Source organism: Xiphias gladius, chromosome 5 (assembly GCF_016859285.1).
Source record: "Xiphias gladius isolate SHS-SW01 ecotype Sanya breed wild chromosome 5, ASM1685928v1, whole genome shotgun sequence".
Taxonomy (NCBI): domain Eukaryota; kingdom Metazoa; phylum Chordata; class Actinopteri; order Istiophoriformes; family Xiphiidae; genus Xiphias; species Xiphias gladius.
Genome location: NC_053404.1, coordinates 11916124 through 11937083, shown reverse-complemented (window position 1 = coordinate 11937083; position 20960 = coordinate 11916124). Strand labels below are relative to the sequence as shown.

At 38.6% G+C, this 20960-nt stretch overlaps 2 protein-coding genes across 6 annotated transcripts in view; both read right to left on the bottom strand.

Annotated features, from left to right (window-relative positions):
- Positions 1-930: 930 nt before the first annotated feature.
- cd226 (CD226 molecule) lies at positions 931-7191 on the bottom strand. Its single transcript, XM_040126546.1, has 6 exons — positions 6908-7191; positions 5806-6129; positions 5179-5559; positions 4617-4719; positions 2968-3022; positions 931-2338 (listed from the first exon to the last, which is right to left on the bottom strand). Exons 1-6 carry the CDS (start codon positions 7035-7037, stop codon positions 2204-2206), a joined length of 1128 nt encoding a protein of 375 aa, XP_039982480.1. The 5' UTR covers positions 7038-7191; the 3' UTR covers positions 931-2203.
- A 1117-nt stretch (positions 7192-8308) lies between these two features.
- rttn (rotatin) overlaps positions 8309-20960 on the bottom strand; it is a 32313-nt gene continuing 19661 nt past the window's right edge. For 4 of the 5 annotated variants that reach the window (XM_040126541.1, XM_040126543.1, XM_040126542.1 and 1 more), the window contains 18 exons: positions 20683-20760; positions 19815-20013; positions 19496-19593; positions 19311-19398; positions 18742-18943; positions 18243-18333; positions 16315-16465; positions 15909-16046; positions 14881-15083; positions 14565-14670; positions 14060-14157; positions 13765-13842; positions 13130-13256; positions 11089-11282; positions 10423-10690; positions 8977-9080; positions 8598-8667; positions 8309-8473 (listed from right to left, as the gene is read on the bottom strand). In XM_040126541.1, coding sequence (XP_039982475.1) covers positions 8394-8473; positions 8598-8667; positions 8977-9080; positions 10423-10690; positions 11089-11282; positions 13130-13256; positions 13765-13842; positions 14060-14157; positions 14565-14670; positions 14881-15083; positions 15909-16046; positions 16315-16465; positions 18243-18333; positions 18742-18943; positions 19311-19398; positions 19496-19593; positions 19815-20013; positions 20683-20760 — 2373 coding nt within the window. In that variant the 3' untranslated portion in view covers positions 8309-8393. The remainder of the gene's footprint in view (positions 8474-8597; positions 8668-8976; positions 9081-10422; positions 10691-11088; positions 11283-13129; positions 13257-13764; positions 13843-14059; positions 14158-14564; positions 14671-14880; positions 15084-15908; positions 16047-16314; positions 16466-18242; positions 18334-18741; positions 18944-19310; positions 19399-19495; positions 19594-19814; positions 20014-20682; positions 20761-20960) is intronic. The other variant, XM_040126544.1, reaches the window with a different exon arrangement.

Genomic DNA, 20960 nt, shown 5'->3' with positions numbered 1-20960 from the left:
TGGAGAACTGGACACAAATTTACATGCACACTTACTGTATTTTGTATTAAAGTTGAATTTTGCGGTCACTTTATTTTGTATATTGTATTTAAGAGAACATATCAATTTCATACCAATTTGAGCCTAAAACAAAGTGCCCATCTTAAAAAAGTTGTCAGTCTGCATCACACAGCCTGTTATGAGTATAAAGAAAGACAGTTGACATATCTGGCCACATTTCTGCTTTAGTTGTCTTGAGGCTTACAGTAGCTCAAGTGTGGTTAATAAATGTATGTATAATAGTCCCACTACATCTGTAGTGTTAGAGCTGTGCTGACTGAAATGAATGGAGAAACTCAGTTGAGTTAGTGTTTATCATTTCCAATTTTTGTTGTTTATTGTAGCCATTATCTTGTTTGTAGGTATGATGAGTCATATTTTCTGTTATCGTTACTATATGATTTTGTTGTGTCCACTGCATTTTGTGTTCTGTTACTGTCAGATTATATGTTAAAAGCACTTTGAATACATTGAGTGTAGGACTACAGTTTTCACTAAATGTACATATGTAATGTTTTTGACGATAAAAAGGTAATAAATTGAATGTTCTATCATGTATCGGCATTTTTCTTTGAGTCTACGGGTATGTTAAAAGCAAGGTAAGTAAAATTAAGTTAAAGGAATTTGACTTATATTATTAGTGATATCACGCTCATGTTCGTACAGTAAATAAGAAGCTACTGCCAGCAGTCTGTTAGTTTAGTTAGCAAAGAAAGTCTGGCACAAAACCCTACGTAAAACCACAAATTGTCATTTTTACACTTAGGTTTTTGTATGGATTAAAAAAACAAGATATAATGTGTTAGAGAGCTTCAGAGGTGCTGCTAGACAGTTACATTCCATATCCCAGAATAAAAAAATATTAATTTTAGGAAGTGATTTTAATTGGATACTCAGACACAGTTATTTTCCATTTTACAATAAATGGTTTGGTTTCCTAGACAGTTTTCAATAAACAATGTAGAGTTCAGTTTAGTTTCCATTTGTCACATTCCCACATCAAAGGAAAGAGGTGAGGTAGTGGTTATGAAACTTTTTTTTTTTTTTTATATTATAGGGAGTCATTTACAGTCACACACAACAGTTTCAGTTATCACAGTCAAATGTACACTTGCAGCTTCTACTGTTTTGTCAGGAACAGCAAGATGAGAGAATGAAGGCAAAAACGTGATTCCAAAACTATATTGTCCCTTTATGTCCCACATTTCTACCTTTTCCACCTTTGTCTTGTTTCCTAGTGGAATAGCCCACATATCCATTAATGCCTCGGCCACTGCCTCCATTTCTATGGAGATAAATGAATCAGATTACACATAAACAACACACAGTTTAATAGTACTACCATAAACCTTGAATACAGATTTACAATAGCATACAGGCAAGATTAAAAATCATAAAAATAATAAATACAACTTGGAAAACTTGTGACAGCTTATCATAAAAAATAGTTTGTTTTTTATCACATTTCATAAAGCAGAAAAAAAACAGGACCCAGACAAAGTATAACGAGCTATGAACTGAAGCACTGAGTGAGCTAATTAGAGTTTATCTTTCATAATAAGAGCGTGTTGTAACTAGAATGCAGCCATGCTAGACAGAAAGCCCTATGGGGAAAGCCACAGTCTCAAATGATGGTACAGTGCTGAGTGACTGCTTTTCTTTTCTGTTAGATGATTAGACACTATTGTCAACCTCTGAATGGAAACCAGGAGGGACGAAAGTAAAAGGAGAGCAATTACAGGCTTTTGTCAGTTGTTGTACTCAGTGGTTAGGGAAGTGAAAAGAATGATTATACAGGCTTTTGTCTGCTCTTTCTGCACGATGGTTACTGTCAAATATTGTTTTGCCTAAAATACATATTTTCTCAATAGTAATCATGTAGTACATACTACATCTAATTAAGGGCTGGACCCAACCCTGTCTGAGAATTACATGAGCAGCAGCTTGTTAATGCATTCCAAACTATAATATGAATGGTAATCAGTGTCACTGTGATCCCTGCATCTTATTAAAATCCTCAAATAAATTGTACTCAGCACTTGTCAATATACCATTATTTTTGTTCATATATATGATTTGTTGTAAAAACCTGAGAGCACACTGACATCTGTGACAGATAAAAACTATGCATTCACATTATGCACTACATCATATTTATGTATGCTCATTTATCGTGAGGCTGACATCTGGTTTTGTGTGATCGCACAGTCTGTAGGTTGGCATACACAGGGCAAGCTCTTATCTGCCTGGACTTCTTTGCGGTCCTTGGACACACAGGGATATTCTCGTAGAAGTTTGGCTGTGAAAATGTGGTAAATGTTATTAGTATTTGAGGCGCTAGACTAGGACATGTGACTGATGATAAAAAAAAAAATGTCATGTTAAATGGACTCAAAACCCTTTAAATCTCAAATATGCTCTGATAGAGATACAATTATATATTAAATAATTGAATATATTTTATATTTTTATTTAACAAGGAAATTGGCTATAAGGAAATAAGAACATAACTGAATTATTTGAATATTTACATAATCAGAATCAGTAATATTATTGCTAGAAGTATTCATATTACATTATCAAGTCAAAATGTTACTTATGACGAAATAATCAGCACTTACTGTTAAACTTTTTAATCACATTACTCTTGCTACACTATTGCTAAATTTTGACCTGCTGTATTAAATTTTCCAAAATCTACTGTATTAGAACGTTAGTTATTTTAAAGCAGCATTAGTTTGCAGTCTTCAATCATAACTTGCAATGTATCAGGTTACACAATGATGGGACGTGCTGTATCAAATAAGATTAATAGTAAGGTGTAATGGTATTCTAATTAAGTGCATGTCTGATGAGAAGGTTGGGGAGAGTCTTAAAAGTGTCAAGTGTAAAGACAAGAGTAGATATAATGAATAATGCAACACTTACCTGTCTCTGAGATGGGTGCAGTTTGACTCTATACTCCTCTCTCCTGTTCTTCATCCTGTGGTGATTAGACAAAAGTAAGCAACTAGCACTTGTAGTGATTTTTGGCTGTGCTGGTGGCTATGGCAATGTCAGTTGGTCTACCACTTTGGTCCAGACTAAAATATCTCAACAACTATTGGATGGATTGCCATGAAATTTTCAACTAACATTTGTTGTCCCCAGAGTATAAATCCTACTGACATTGGTAATCCTCTCACTTTTTCTCTATTGCCACCATGATATTCTCATTTGTGGTTAACGGTCAAATTTCTTAACAGCTATTGGATGAAATAAAATAAGGTAAAGACACTGGGCCTCATGCAAGAGGCTCAGTGTTGTGTTGTCCTAAAATTCTCTAATTTTTTCTTTAAGGCTTGTTCGTAACAGGGTTCTAAGTCAGATTCACTAGACTCTCTTAACTGCACATACTTGTAGTAAATTGCTCCTTTCAGACCAATGAATACAACCTGTTCATGAGGAGTTGCACATTTGTGAGATTTGATCAATGGCATAATCAGTGCCCCTAAAATCGCCATATAAGGCTGCCAGTTCCACTTAATTTGCGGGAAAGGTTCATTCCAAAAAATGTCATTCAGGAGTAAAAAGAATTTCACTCTGTGAAGCTTCAGGTCCTGCTGTCAGCAAACAAAAATCTAACACATTTAGTATAGGCAGTAGGCGTATGAGCAGACCCAAAACAATTGGAAAATGTTAATAGCACATCTCAGTGATGTGTCATCAGAGACGCTGAGGAAGCTGTCGGAGTGACGGGGTTGATGATGTCATGATGATGGTGATTATATGGTTAACAATTCATTTTGCCTTAATTTTGCAAGTTTCTTATACACATTTTTATTTTTTTTTTTTACTTTTAATAAAATCATTTTTGGTATCATATAGAACTCCAAATTCATAAAGTTTAATCCACTCTAATTTTTAAGTCAAAACATTTCCCCCAGTGGAGAAGGGCAGTCTATCTGTTCATGTCTCCTACAACAGGTCTGGACCACTCGTGAATTTTGTTCATATCTAAGAGAAAATTATAAGTACGAATAAATTGGTGAAAGCCACAAATTTCCTTAAATTGCCTGCAAGTGCCACTTAAGAACGAATCTGTTCATATGACTGGTTCTTGCATGAGGCCTGTTCACGTTCTCCACGCAAAAAATTGTAAAAATGACTGTGATCCCCGATCTTTCTTTGATTATAATTATCCAATACCTTTGTTTACGACAAATACTTGCAAAACTAACAACATTCCCATCAGCCTCAGCTGCACTTTGTGACTAGCATGCTAACATGCTGAACTAATATGGTGAGCATGGTGAAACTTACACCTGCCTAAATTCAGAGGCTTAAAATTTTTTCCATTTTGAGCATGTTAGCATGCTGATGTTAGCATTTAGACCAAAGCAGAGCTGCTACAGCGGCTGTAGACTCTTCTACTCACTCAGTTATATCCTATTTGATATGTCACTCAGCCCGGCGTTTAAAACTGAAAGGTCCAAGCACTTGAGATCACTGAATAGGCAGACCAGTATTATACAATCAAGATTAGTTTTGGAGTTTTGTTTGCAAAGGACACATGAAAACGCAGTGTGAGATCTTACCTGTGCCTTAATGCCAGTATGAAGATGACTATGAATAGAAAAAGCCCAGCAGTTCCAGCCCCGATGTAAATACATATCATGTACACGGATAGGAGGAATCCACCTGTTCATAAAATGAGAGAAAATTATGAAAAAAGGACCAAAACAGCCTGAAAGCAGGGGTTTTCTTCTCTAAGATCTTTTTTTAAAAATATTTTTGCCTCTATTTGACAGCAGTAGTAGAGATACAGACACAACATCACACTAAAGCATATATGTTACATGCATATGCAAACACTTAGACAGACACACATTGAGACACACAGCTCCCAGCTAACAGTTTTCAGAGACGGGCCACAGGATGTTGTGGTTTCAGCAGGTGTGAGTGTTTGCAAAGCCAACTGAGTATGTAAGATTAGAATCACAGAGATTGTTTTATTGTTTTCATTATGTTTCATCACTAACAATACTCTATGAGGCACATTTACATACATAAATAATTTTAAGGGTGAGAAACAATTTATCCAGTCATATAGCTGTATGTATGTGTATGTTAACTACAGCAGAGTGTCTGTCTTTGTACCTGAAGTGAACACTGTGAGCAGCACAGTGGTGGTCTGCACCCCTGCATCTGTGCTGAAGGTACAGCGATAGAAACCACCATCATCCAGCACCACACCTGTCAGGTGCAGACTGACATCCAGGCTGTGGGCACAACTGACCCTTCCCCTGTCGCTGTAGTCCTCATGCACCAGGCCCCCCTCCACCTTCTTACACACACCAATGATGTCTGCGGATTGGCCGTGCAGCATCTTCTCCAAAATGACTTGGTAAACGGTAGTATTGCGCTCATGGTTACAGCTGAGGGTCAGGTTGTTGTTCTGCTCTGCCACCAATTCTATGTCTGCCACAGTCAGCTCTGTGTTGGGGGGCTCTGTGATATCTTCTTCCTCAGGGGGCTCATCTGTAAACACAGGAAGTTGGTGGATACTCAAGAAAGAAAGAAATCTAAATGTGAGATGGAAATGAAAAACTGGTAATCTACTAAGTTTCATTTCCAACAGCGGATGTTTGGTGATCTGACAGAGCTCAAAATTTCCACTTGTTTTCTGAAAATAAAAGCTATATGAGCTTAATAGCCATTTGATAGAGCCAATCCTTTTTCTTATCAATAAATGACCACAGCAATAGTGTCTGTCAGCTGCTTTACCTAAATCCTCCACCTGAATGTTCCTGGTCCAGGGGCCTTGTGGGAAGGTCTGAACAGAGCAGTGGTAAAGCCCGATATCCTGATGAGTGACGTTCCTCATGGAAATACTTCCATCCATAGGCGTTGTCCTCAGAAACTCTATCCTCTCCCTGTAATGGTGAGCGAAGGCCACTCCATACTCTGGATGGAAAACAGCTACTGGATTCTTGTCTGGCACTTTGGTCCAGGACACCATGCTGAGGTTGCCATTCCAGGGGCACAAACAGTCGAGAACCATTCCTTCCTCCAGTCGAACTGTAACAGCCACTTTCTGCTGGACAGCAACTGGACAAAGTGCATTATGATAACGTGTTTGAATCTTGACCAAATCTATTAATCATTAATTCAATAAGGTTACAAATTGATACTCATTCATAGTCAGATCAAATTAAAAAAAACAACAACAAAAAACAGTAAATTATCAACTGTTTGTAGGTGTAAACCAGATTATATTTTAACATTTTCATGTATCAGTTCAGAAACCCTCAACCTGTAAGTAATTGTGGTTATACCTATTTAATGGCCATGTTTTCCCCCTAAATTGCTCTACTTAAAGACCGCCACAGCCATTCACAGCTTTGAGGCCATCCTTCGGTTATGGTAACTGTGCTATTTGAGCCAGTACACATACACGTGACTAACAATAGCTGGTGATCAAGGTTCCAAGTTTTAAAAACTTTTTTTCTGAGCTGAATGACAGATGATTTGGTGAAAGATGAAAGTCCAGTGACACCCTTGGGGGAGGTTTGGAATAATAATGTCTCAGAGTATAGCAAAACTTACAATAACAAGCATTGATACCATCTTCCCATCCAATTTAACAACATAGGAATTGTGGCATAAAGGATACTTTAATTACTGATTGTGAATTAAACATTAAAAAAAATATGAAAAATCATAAAAGTACTTAATTATGTAAAGTAGAATCTGTTTCCAGACTAGCTTGAAAGACAACAGTGAACATCACTTTCAACAATGTCATTAAAGGTTTTATCATGTGCCTTTTATGAGAATAATTTACTAAAAATCCATTATTATAAAAATACAGATATCAACTCCATACCTTTAAGAAAAGGGAGAAAGATGAGTACCACAAAGTACCAGTGGTCCTTTTGTACAGCTTCCATCTTGCCCCACTGAGTGAGAATGAAAGCTGCATTGATGAGACAAGTGGAGAGGCACCCAAGCTGCATTTCCTGCTAGTTCTCTGGCTACAGAGAAACACTCGAGCTACCAGGGCACACTTCATGGTAGCCCACTGTTAGCTCATTCCACAGAGGAGCACTTTATTACTGGGGCTGGGAATGGGAGGCAAGCTTATGGCATAATGCTGCATGGTGGGATCCATACTGAAATTTTCTAAATTGTACTAACATTGTCATCAACTGCCTGAAATTCCACAACTATAAATGGTTTTCATCTTTTATACAACTATTTCTATACCCCTGTTAGGACTTTTGAGTACTTTTTTGGCATTTTGAAATATAAATTCATGATTAAAAGATGTAAATCTTGAACTGAGATAAAATTTAGTTTGTGAGAAGCTTTTCAGCCTGCTAGCAGCATAGCAATGCTGGTCTGTTTTTGCTGGTCCAGTGCTTTGGTCCAGGCTGAAATATCTCAACAACTATTTGATGGATAGTAATTCAATTTTGTACAGACATTTATGGTCCCCCTAAAAATGAATCCTACTGATAGTTGAGGTTCAGAGAGAAATAACTTGACAGCAATTGGATAGATTAAAGGAATTTGCTACAGATATTCATGGTCCCTTATGGATAATATCTAGACTTTGGTGATCCTGACTTTTCCTCTCACGCCAGTGTGCGGTTAATATGAATGGTTTTCTTCTGAAATCTCCTAACTATGGATTGCCATGAAATTTGGTACAGACTTTCATGGTCCCCACATGATGATTTGCCAAAAGTTTGATCTGACCTTTCATCTACCGCCATCATCAGATTAAAACTTCTGTACATCAATGATGACCTGAAAAACTAATGACATTCACATCAGCCTCAGCTGCAATTTGTGTTTAGTGCTAATTAACAACTATTATTAGCAAAACTTGCTAAAGTAAAATGGTGAATATGGTAAACATTATACCTGCCTAACATCACCATTCTGGCATATTCATTGAGCATGTTAGCAATTACCTTTAAAGCACCACTGTGCTTAAGCACAGCCTGGCACAATCACTCTATCATGGAAAAGCAACTTTTGCATATGCCTCCTCCTTATTGTTTGCGGTGCATTGTGAGAGCTCTGTGCTGATATCAGCAGTGCACTTACCGGAGCGGGGCTGAGCTGAAAGTTCAAATTTATGGAATTTTGACCCACAGTAGCTTTCTTTAAACCACAACTGCCTTTCTTCAGGTCATGTCACAAAGTGACAAGTCTCTCAAAAAACTAAGCAACATGTTTACACTTATTAGACTGAAACCAGACCATACGAGACTGTACCTAAAATCTGCCACTTTAATATCAAAATGTATTAAGATTGAATAAGTATAAAACAATATACAAAACAAACAAAAATATAAATACAATCAGTTATTTAATAGCTGGGAAAGGTTTTCAAGGCACTTCAACAGATAGGTACTCATTGGCTCCTGCTTCTTCTCTGCATCTGCAGTTTAGAAAAAACAAAAACAAAAAAACAACTGTAAACAATGGGATATGAAAATATGATGTTCAGATTCAGTGCCAGGACAGATGCTGATATTCCTTCATCAAAGTGAATAAATCCATACCTTTCTTAGAGAGGGTATGTGCCTCTTCAATTCTCAGTCGTACAGAGGGACACTTCAAAGATGTCTTGGCCTATGAGGGGAAATCAGAAAGACAAATTAGTATGAGTTGTGTTGATGACTCTTAAACCAGGAAAACACTTTTTTTTTCAGTTTTGCAATCAGGAGGTAACTAAGGCTGGCCATATGTATGTAAGACCACAAGGAAGATTTCAGGCAGATTTATTTATGTTCCGACAGGCAAAGAAACAGACAGCATGAAGACACCCTAGGATTTAATTTGACCTATATCACCAATAAACTCCAATACTAGCCAACAAATGCAGTCACTAAATAAACTTGATCTGCTTGGGTGCATGTGTGTGTTTGTGTGTGTGTGTACCCTCTGATTGTTATGGAGCAATGCCCAAAGTGCAGAAGCTCCCATACAGCAAGTTTCCCTCTCTTTACTTTCCAGACAGCATAGCAATACCTTCATGGCTTTGTCTGGAGGAAAGATATGGAGATAATCAGAGGCATTCATTAATTGTGAGATAGCCATCAATTTGCAGAAAAAAAAAAAAAAGAGTAATATATTCTTTAATTTAGAACAATGCGAGGATTCCCCTTTAAAAGGATTGTAGTTATTAAAATGCAGGTTATATATTAGCATATACTGTAGAAAACTGTTGACCCGGATAACACAACATACTGAACACAGAAAAAAAAAACATTTACAGAGTTTTTGCACACTGTCATTATCTAGCTCACTAAAAACTAGTTTCACATTTTTACTTATTCACGTTGAAATTTAAAAATGGCAATATGGCCTTCTCAAACATTTCTTATATGATGACTAATTCAACATACACAGGAAATATGATCTTTCCACAGGAAACAAACATAACACCACAGTAGAATCCACCCACCCGGGCCCACCACCTGCAGCTCACATTGCATGGGGGTACACAATATGTCTTTTAGTCTTCTCTGCAACTTCCTCTCCTTTCTTCGTGTACATGTCATAGAATCATTTATCTTCATACACTGTACACCTACTGCATTCTCATTCTCCCTTTAGATATGACTTGCTTTAAAACATCAATGATACTAAACTTACTATGCTGTACTCAGTATTTCTATTATGAATATAATTAATGGCTAATTACTGATGATTGGTTCCTGTTCTGAATCCATTCATAGACAGGTCCTCCACTTTCTGCATTTTCAAAGCTGTGTTAAGTGTTTTGTTTTTTTTTATGTTTTTTTACTCTGGAAAGAACAAAGACTCTAAAACAAACAACAACACAGTTTCTATATGCATACTGTGTATACTGTTAGTTCTTTTGGGTAGTCTGTAAATTTAAAAGTGCCTAAAATCAGTTTAGGGATTAAACTGTTAATTTAAATACGCTTGTTTGCTTTCATGTAGAGTTACAGTATATGAGAAGATCGATAGCTCTCACATCTGTGCTTTAAGCAAGGAGCTGGAGCCATGACGTGGTTAGCTTAGCATAAATACTGAAATTAGGGGAAAACAGGTAGCCTACTTACAGCACACACGAGGGCGGTATCGACCTTTTCATTTAACTCACCGGAAGAAAGCAAATGTGTTTCCCACTTATTTAATATCAAATGCTGTGATGCTCTTTTTCTGCCTTCAATCTGATTGATTGCAGAGCACCTCATATATGAAATGGTGTTTTATCAAATGATGAAAAAACACTGATACAAATGTATACCTAAAACAGATCTGCTTTTCTGTACTTTCCCTTTGTACTTCTCTGCTTAAACACTTTCATATTTCTGCATCAGATCAATAAATTTAACCCCTGCTTTCCTTTCATACCACTGGCAATGATGTGTGGCTTGTTGGCAGGGCAGAAGCAGAGGTTGTGAAGGGTGAGCAGCGCATAGTGCTGATGAGGTGCCAGATCTGCCAGCAGTTCCAGGGCTCCAGTCACCCTAAGGATACTCTGCTGGATGTCTTCTGCGTACGAGAGACTGACCAGAAGCCTCAGCCACAGGCCCAGTAGGCTCCCACCAACACCTACAGACGTGGCCTTAACCCCTGCCTTGGGAATTGGCACTGACATGAAGGCTTGCAGGAAATTATTCTGGGAATGACAGAAAAGGAAGCAGACATGAGAAATTTGAATTGAATTTCGGGGTCATGAACATATCATTAAGAACTGCTCCCCAAAGTAGAAAATATTCCCCTAGCCAGCATAGTGTAATTGTTGTGATGGCGAGTTTGGAGAGGCTAAGTGTGAGAGAGGCTTATGTTACTCATAAAATGTCATTCATGCTATTATCTCACTTGTTACATTTTTTTACACTTGTAAATTTGTTTTTAACAGCCAGTTATAAATAAACTTAAGAATTCTGTTGAATTGGCTCATCTGAACAGGTTTACATTTAGGGATAAAAACTGATGCTCAGTTTTTGCTTTGATTTAGCAATTAGACGCTTGTCTTGTCCACATAATTTTGTACACTGTGTTCTAGGCTTGAACCTTTTGCAGGAGGCCTCTGCAGTCGCGTGATGTGGCAAGGTTAGCCAAGAGAGAGAATGCTAATTTCTGGATAGGGCTGTTGTCTGGGGCAACCCCTGAGGCCAGCTTCATGACAGCATGCATCAAAGAGCTACTGGAGGTGCTTTTCGATCCTTGGGGAACACCAGGGCCACTGCCACACAGAGAACTGCATGCTGGGAGAGAGGAGAAACAAAGCAAACATAATACATTTTAAATATATATATATATATAAATATATATATATATATAAATATATATATATATAAAAAAAAAAAGAAATATTGTTGACATGTAGGTTATTTAACCATCTAGGTCTATCACACACACCAATCGACAGACATGCCAGTACGCAAGCACTTTCCCTGTCCTAAAGGCAGCCAATCAGGAGTAATGCTGATTGACATTATTGTGCTGATATCAAAAACAGCAACCATTCTATCCTCTTCCACTAAGGGAAATGGTCAAACCCATTGCTGTGGATTGTGGGTGTAGCTAATATGAGAAGCCAATATGTAATTTGATATTCAACCTGAAAATGTAATATTCTTATGTATGCAATGGACAAGTGTCTATTCTTGACAAATGTGAAAAAAACAATATTGCAGCTATATAGATTACAGTTACAATTACCAAACAGTGGCTTCAGTCAAGTGAATTGGGAAGTGTTAATCAAAACAGTAAACATCCTTGTAATCCTTCTGGTATGTACTTTATTGTACTCTTACCTACTCTTAGTCACAATGCTAGCCACTTTTAGCAAGAAAAGTCAAGTATAAACATAATGAAACACTTTTCTTCTTGTTGTTGGAGTTGGTTGCTTCTTTCTGTTTATCTTAAAGCTAGGTGGGCAGTCAGCACCAGTGGCTGCAAAAATAAAGACTGACCCACATGGTTGTCTGCCCACTATATCAGAACATCTCTGCATGGCTGCATGCACAGCTGTATACACAGCTTGTTTTGATGTGAAAGCTGTCTAGCCAAATGACAAAAAATGATGAAGAGGAATGGAACTCCCTTTGTTGTCATCTCAAAAGGGTGTGACTTTAGAGGCATTAGGTTGCACAGGTTGAATCAGATAGCTTTACAACACCTCTGAAAGTTTTTCATCGTTAAACTGGCTTTTAATCTTCATTCGCCATGAAAGCACTCTGACTGATAATGACAACCTTCTGACTCTGGGAGCGAGGGAAATTATTTAGTCCTACATGGTAGCTACAATTTATTTATTTACAATGCAGCCTGAGTACAACCTGCTGTTCAGTTAACCTTTAGGGAAATACTATGCCCAACTTCACTGATTACTGGTGCGTCACAGCTTTGAGCTTATAGGGGGTCTAAAGTGATCAGAGCACACGCACCCACTGAGATTCTGCTGCCAATCAAACAGAGGTATACACACACGCACAAAGACTCTCAAATGTTCATAAGTGTTGCACATAAAACTTCCTTCCCTTCACTGATGAAACTGATTTCTATTGCACAACTACACCAGTCCCGCACACATGCATGCACACATAAAGAGATCAAAGGGACCATGAGTCGTTTATCAAAGTAAAATCTCCCTACTGTTTCCTCCCCATGAATCTTTCCTTTCCCAATCAAAAACCGTTTTTCTTCAAGTCTTTTGCTGTTCTGATTTTCACAGGCACAGCTCTTACATTTGAATGATGGAATACCAATATCTCAGGCAACACAGAGATGCTCTATCACTCCCCACATTATCTCCCACTGGTCTGAAACCCATTGCCATACATACAGTGAGACAGCCATGCAGCTTGATCCCCAGATCCTGACACTGTGCCCATTGTGACTGGTGGGCAAGCAGGCGCTGGTCTTATACAGTGAGACACAATGTTGTTCAGCTGTCACTGGAGAGGACAATGGGGCTCTTAGTGCAAAGTGTGTGTGACTCAGTCAGATTGCTGACCGCAGACAGAAGCAATGGGCAGGCACAGGCCAGGCACTATGCCTGCACAAACACAGACATACAGACAGACGAAACAGACACGCGCATACAGACCTGTGGTGCAGTTTGCCGTATAGACGCATAGAAGCTCCAGTACTGCCTCCATGGTGGGGTCGTCCAATAGGAACCAAGGCCAAAGAGCATAGAGGGCCACTGTTAGGTGAGCATCTGTAGCCACCACCTACACACACAAATACAAATGGATATACGCATTATACCCACTCACACACCAATACATTGCATAGAAAAAGGCCCACATACAGACATGTACATGATTAAAGATGCACAAATGGTTAAAGTAATAACATATAACAGAGAAACCCTGATTTACACAACAGCACAAACACCGATGGCAGTAATCAACATAAAATGCTTCAATATTTTTGTAAGTGTGCAGGAAAAACATGCAGGAAGTAGAATTATGGCAGGGTGAGAACTGCAGTCAAGCCTGCCTGGCTGTTTAGTCTAAGGTAACCAAAAGTGACTGAAAGGCCACTTAGATAATTAAAACCAGCTAATATGCTTTGTAAGTAATGCCATTACAGGGTTTAAGAAGCTAAACTTTCTGAGATGTTAGCAGGGCCATGCAAATTTAAGCAAATGGCACTTAGAGGCATGCATTGGTACTCTGAGGTTCCATTAAAAAACAATTAGCAGTGGGGAATTAAAAGGCATACACAGAGGCTCACTTTGCATTCATCGTTGCAGTAAAGAGCACTCCGCAGGATCTCCACAGTCAGCTTGACTGCCTTTAAATAGCCCTCTTCCTGATAATATAGAAAGACAAAACACAAGATCAATATTTTTAATTGTCGCAAGTTAAAAACACCCTTTACTGCAACTTTACTGCTCAAGAACAGTGAGGCGGTGTTAATAATATTTATCCAAAAACTCATTCATGTTGAATTCAGATTGTTTTTCTACAAAAAACAATGGTAGTAAGGGAACGCTGAGACTGGAAATTTCCAGCAAGCACTTGCTCACCTTTTTGCGGTGGGAAGCCTTGCTGGGACGGGCTGACTCCAGGTGGAGCTGGGAATGAGTCTGCTTCATTTGCTCCACACAGCTGTCAATTAAACCAGCTACAACACAACAACACATGAAAAGCCAGAAGTTCCAGATAGGATGAAATGATACAGATTTTATTTAGTTAATTTTAATCATTTCAAGAGTAAAAATAGGATATCCACCATAATTGTCAAAAAATAGCTCTCATTGATAGTGGTTAACTAAGCATTTGGTTGAGAGATGCAATTAAGATGATAGTATTTTTCTAAAATAAATATTTAGTGTTTTGGAAGCTTTTCCAGTCAAAAACAGGGTTTAAAATTTTTGGTTGACATGAAGAAACCACTATGTGTCGTATGGGGAACCACAAGACAACAGGCTGGTGGCCCATTTTTAAATTTAAAAGAGTAAAAGAAAAAGAAAGTAGTAAAACAGAAAAACAGGAGACAGACTAATGCTTGCCTGAGGTTTGCGGAATTACCTTTGGCTGCATGGCTTTGAGCTGTGGGACTGCATGCTAGCAGTGTCGTCAGAGCTCTAGCTGTCAGCTTCTTTAAAGGGTCCTGAAGGGTCCTTTTATCAAAACTCTGGCATCAACAGTCACAGAGGGACACAGTGACCATTGCACGTAACCATAAAGTCCGTAAATACCATCAAAGCTGTGAAGTTATTTTAACTTTGCAATGAGCACATACATTATTGTATATAAAAAAAGTAATCAAGTTTAGTCAATTCTAATTCTAATTGTGTACCAAGAGCTGGACAGATCACCACGTGCTGACACAAACACCACGTACCTGCAGTAACAGTTCACATAGATGGCTGGCTGATGGACCATTCACAATGTCAGACAAAGCAGTTGCATACTTAGAGTTACAGTTTGTGGCCTCTACACCCCGACTCTTTGTCTCCTCTGTGAAAATTGCACAAAGAAACTGCAGGGTCACTTTGTGGAGAAGAGGGCTTGCGAACTTTTCAGTCACACACACTGATAATGTTCCTGTAGACACACAGGGAAAATAAAAAAAGTGAGTTGGTAGGAGAATAGCTTCCTTTTAATGAATGAAACTGCAATACATACTGAATCACAAAAATGACACGACAAAATGGTAATTCCACTGTTTAAATCCCTTGACAGCTACATATTTGTCCATGACTGACGTAGTATAAACTGGTGGAGAACACACTAATCGTGTGAATGTGCATGCAGAAACTCAGACACCATAAACATGTTCACACAGCCAAACTAAACACAAAGACTCAGCATTTATCTTTTACTGGACTCATCAGATTTCCCTTCTGCGCCATTAATCACAGAGGAAGATGAGTTGGAGGAGCAGAGGTAGTATAAGGACAGGATGCAATTATCTTATCCTAGCATCTGTTCAGGGAAGTTATTACACAGTAATAATTCAACAAATGTTTTAATATAAACAGATAGAATTTATTTTTTTGAACCAGGATTAAGGCTGCACTAAATTTTAAATGCTAATCCTGATTATTTAGTGAGTTGTTGCATAATTATCCAAATCATGATTATCAGTCTTTATGATTTGAGGGAAATTATAATTTTACAGCCCAAGTTCATCATGTGTCAGGATCTTGACTCTTGAAGTGTAGTGGGTAATTTAAATGAAACACCTAAATGTTACCAAAGGAGGCAATATATCTATTTTTGCAAACTGTGAGAAGTAATCTATAATATAGGATCTTACAACAAATTCTGCAGCCTAAATCAAAATAATTAATTTTGTCACATTTACTCACTCACTTTCACACATGCACCCACACACACACGCACAAATAGAGGAGAGAATCTGTGTACCTGCAAATGTCCGCCAGCGTCTCCCCAGCGCAGCAGAGACAGATGGGTATGCTGCTAAACTGTCCCTTCTCACCAGAGTAGCCAGGAGCATAAACACGTCTGCCCAGCAAACACAAACCGTGTCCCGGGTACCTGCATCTGAAGAGGGGAAAGAGTGAGTCACAAATTTTATGACATGAGACAGCCACAAAGTAACACATGAGAGCACACTGCAGAGAGAATTGGGATAAATGTCTGCATAAGACCTGCATTTGAAGCAGTGATGAGGGTTGTTGTGACATACAGGATAGTATACTATACTGTATATGGGATATGGAAAACATTTGAAATGTTTTTGCAACATTATTACCAACAATATTTCTTCAAAATAATCACTTTCAGTTATAATTTAACATAAGATTCTGACCTAATCCTTTGGTGTCCAGCATGAGCACTGCAACCAGAGTAGTCAACAGCTGTTTCAGGAAGTCCAGTTCAGGAATCAGCTCCTGGCTCACTGTGACGTATGACTGCAGCAGCTTACAGAAGCTGGACAGGAACTGAAGTAGGGTGACAAACTAGAAACACATCCGTAGAGGCAGAAATCAATAGAGATACACCAAACATGCATAAAAGTACACATGCACAACTTTATTGAGCAGGTATGGTTACAGAAAAGGTGAAAATGAATGTACAGTAATAATAAGTACAGTTAGGTCCATAAGTATTTGGATAGTGACACAATTTATGTAATTTGCCTCTTTACACCATAAAAAAGGATTTGAAATAAAGCCATCAAGATGTGACTGAAGTGTAAACTTTAAGCTTTAATTCAAGGAGTTCTGCATTAAATGTTTAGGTTTTTACCATTTTTATACAAAGTCCCTCATTTCCATAGTCTCTAAAGTAACTGGACAAACCAACATAATTATAAATATAAGGATTACTTTTTTAATATGTGGATGAAAATCCTTTGCAGTCAATGACTGGCTGAGGTCTGGAACCCATGGACATCACCAAATGCTGAGTCTCCTCCCTTGAGATGCTTGAGATGCAGTTGCTGCTTGTTTGTGGGTCTTTCTGTCTTCAGATTTGTCTTCAGTAAGTGAAAAGCATGCTCAGTTGGGATGAGGTCAGGTGACTGACTTGACCATTGAAGAATGTTAGATTTCTTTGCATTGAGAAGCTCTTGCGTTGTTTTGCAGTATGTTTTGGGTCATCTGTACTGTGGAGCACCATCCTATCAGTTTTGCAGCATTTGGCTGAATCTGAGCAGATAGTAGATCATTCTGGCACAAGTTAATCTTGGTTTCATCTGTCCAAAGAATCTTTTTCCAGAACTGGGCAGGCTTTCGTAGATGTTTTCTGGCAAAGTCTAATCTGGCGTTTCTGTCCTTTAGTATCACCCTTGGTTTGCACCTTGTGGTAAACCCTCTGTATTTACATTCATGAATGCATCTCTTGATTTTAGACTTTGACTATGATACACCTACCTTTTCAAGAGTGATCTTGACCTGGCTAGACGTTTTGAAGGGTTTTTCTTCACCAAGGAAAGAATTCTGCAATCATCCACTTTAGTTGTCTTCCAGGCCTTTTGCTGTTGCTGAGCTCACCAGTGCATTCCTTCTTTTTAAGAATGTACCAAATTGTTGATTTAGCAACCCCTAAAGTCTCTGCTATCTGTCCGATGGGTTTGTATGGTTTTTTGGCCTAATGATGAACTCCTTCATTTGCAACATGTCTTTGAACCACATATTGAGAGTCCCCATGAAAAGCTACTAAATGCAAATTCAACACTTGGAATCAACTCGACACATTTTACTTGCTTAACCTGTCATGAAATAATGAGGAAACAGGCCACACCTGGCCATGAAACTGATCAAGCGTCAATTGTCCAATTAATTTTGAGCCTCTGAAAATGCGGGACTATGTATAAAAATGGCTGTAAATCCTAAACGGTTAATGTGATATTTTTGTTAAACCCTTTGAAGTAAAGCTGAAAGTCTACACTTCAATCACATCTTGATTGCTTCGTTTCAAATCAATTGTAATGGTGCAAAGAGGCAAAATTGCGAAAATTTCGTCACTGTCCAAATACTTATGGACCTAACTCAAATTATTTTTTTTAAAATAATTTTGCTAGCTGCAAAAACAAGGGTATGCTTTGAGTGTGAGCTTGCTGAGTATTCCACCTACACTAAAATCTGGAGGTACCCTCAGACAACCTAGCACTGCTGCACTGAAACTGGCACTGAAATGTACCAGCCCAAGATTTTAGTGGTAAGTCATAATAACAAAACAAAAACAAAAAAAGTTGTAAAACTCTTCAGAACTGTCTATCACAGCATTCCTTACCTGGCTCTTGATGTCTTCTCTCTCGCCCGGTAGGACGTTGGGTGTCTTCAGCTCAGTCAGACATTTCTCGATGGGCTCAATATCCACCAGACTGAGGAAGAAAAGAAACATGATGGAAAAATCGTGTGTTTGACTAGCTAGAGGGGATTAAGGCTAAAAGTACCATGGATTCTCTGCTGAATAAAATATACACATATTTATTTATATTATCTTTCATTGTTATAAAAAATTACAAAAAAATGTTACCAGGGCTCAGCGTGTTCATTTTATGATTTCTTATTTATACTGAAAAAAACCCCCTGCGACCAGGAAATGTTTGATATTTTTACTGAAAACTAAAACCATGAATCAGTTATAAGTAGTAACATAATAAACTCTTGACTGAATATAATAAGTAAGTGTTGAAACTGTTATACGGTATATATATTTAATATTTTCGCTTTTATTCATGATTAGAGGGGAGGGCATTTTTATGTGCACTGAGCATGTTGCCTCTTACATGGCCAGGGCTTGGAGGAGCTGGTTGTGTCGGATGGCAGTGAGGGTGAAATCTGACAGGATGGCCAGCAGATTAGTCAGCAGGCCACAGTGCGCCATCAGGAGGTCGGGAGTTACCATGACAACTGGTTCCACGGCCAAGGGCTCACCCTCTCGGGAGTCTTGGGAGGTAACTGAGTCACTATTGTCTGTGTCACTCTGGCCTATGAGACACATCAGTAGACAGCTAATAGAGAAGCCTCCCCAATGGTACATACACTGTGAATCACGTTTCTGTCTGTGACTGGACATACTCTGACCACATAATCAAAAACATCAAACTGAGGTAAAATTTCAGAGAACAGTGTTCTCCTTTTTACACTGTATATGTAAGATGGTAAAATAAACACATGACTGTGGGGAATGGCTTTAGTTTATTATAATCACTGACCACAATGAGGATCACTGCTTCTAAAGGAAAATAATTTGAGGGTTTATATGTTAGAAGAACTAAACCATGTAGTGTTACAATGACTGTGAATGCACGTGTGCACACAAAAACACACACACTCTCTACACACTCTGTAGTACCTTGAGCCATCAGCCTGCTGACAGGGGTATCTTCTGAGATGCTCAATGAGGAGGGAGCCTTAGGGGTGTGTGGCCCTGAACCTCTTGTCTGTATTGGACAACATTAAGATGTGAGGATCCATTTGACTTAATTCAGCTGTTTATTTGATGGTGTTTATATCAGAAGGTACAAGAGCATTGCTGACCACAGTGCTTGATGTAGAGAGGGAGCTGGAAGGCCTGCTAGAGTTGATAGTGGGCGCGGGTGGGTCACATCTCCAGAGCCACAGAGAATTCTCAGAATCTAGACAAGCATAGACACAAAACAACACATAAAGACTAAAAGAGCACTTTATTTAACAATAACATGATTTACGGGCAGAAAACAAAAACAAAATTGGAGTTAAATTACAACAATACAACTACTGGTTACAAATTATCAAAGCCATAACTGATTTATCTTTCTAGTTCTCCTTTTCTTCAATTATGAGGATCTTAATTTAACAGACAAGACACACAGCTTACCCAGTGAATCACTCTCCTCAGGACTGGTGCCACTGCTAGCTCCAGCATGAGGTTGTAGGTGGAAGGTGTACCTGCCTCTGTAACAAATGGAGGCAGAGAGAGCCAGATGCTGGAAGTACTGACAGTGGTAGAGCAGAGCCTGGAGCGCTGGAAGACCAACCAAAGAGACACCAGACACCTCATCATGGACACATGGGTGCTGGAAGAGGACAGTGTGAATGTGGGGGAAAGATGCAGAGAGATGAGTGCTAAAAAAATTGTTCTATCACTTCCACACACTTTTCACTAATAAGAACAGAGCAAAAGGAACAGAAGGTGAGAAAAAGGACTAAACACAAAGAGGGCTTGAAGTTGCAAAATCTGCAAAATCCAGTTGGTCTTATCTTTGTCTGAACCTGTCACTAGAACTAGATTTTCAACATTAAATATTGACTGAAATTTACTTTTTTAAAGTTTAGTTTTTGCAGTGATATAAGACTGGCATTTCACATCTACTGGATGTTTTTTGTTGTTGTATTTTTCCTAAGAGCCCTTGCATGGCAATCACCGATTTGTGCTTTGTACATTTGTCGTGATAAACATTTTCCTGGCAATTACAACTCGTTCAGATTTTTTAAAAGCCTTGCTTTTAAAAGATAAGATTTTTTTCATCTCTGACTTACGATGCTATTGGTGTTTAAACTTATTTATTTTGGATGTGCGTGCTGGAGGGCTGCGCCCCGGTAGAGCTTCAGTTGTAGAAATACCCCTGGTTTGAACCCTGAAGGGCTCAACGACAGAGGAGAGGACAGACAGGAATGGGAGGGTGGGGATAGAAACAGTTCATGGTCTATAAAAGCTTTTTAACTGGCTGGAAGGGGCTGCTGACCTGCCAGCGGGAGTCCTTTGCCTCCTCTGCATTGGCAGGCATGGGCATCACCATCAAATTCTGCAGGATAAATACAGCCTGGACACACAAACCAAAAAAAACAAATGCATACACACAGTGGGTCAAGTTAGACTGCATCAGCGACAGTGCCATCTGTCTGTATTTGACTGCCAATACATAAAAAGCCAACAACATTTTCTGACAATTGATTCAGTGAAAGTGAAATATGCCATGCTTTCACTGTGTTTGATATTTGTGTGAACCAGTGTTAAAACTGA

Excerpts from the sequence above, each read along its gene's own strand:
- cd226 (XM_040126546.1), bottom strand. The coding sequence starts at position 7,037 with ATGCAGCTTGGGTGCCTCTCCACTTGTCTCATCAATGCAGCTTTCATT. Across the intron at positions 6,130-6,907 it reads CTTTCTCCCTTTTCTTAAAG|TTGCTGTCCAGCAGAAAGTG; the intron begins GTATGGAGTTGA and ends CACTTTGTCCAG. Across the intron at positions 3,023-4,616 it reads ATACTGGCATTAAGGCACAG|GATGAAGAACAGGAGAGAGG; the intron begins GTAAGATCTCAC and ends TAATCACCACAG.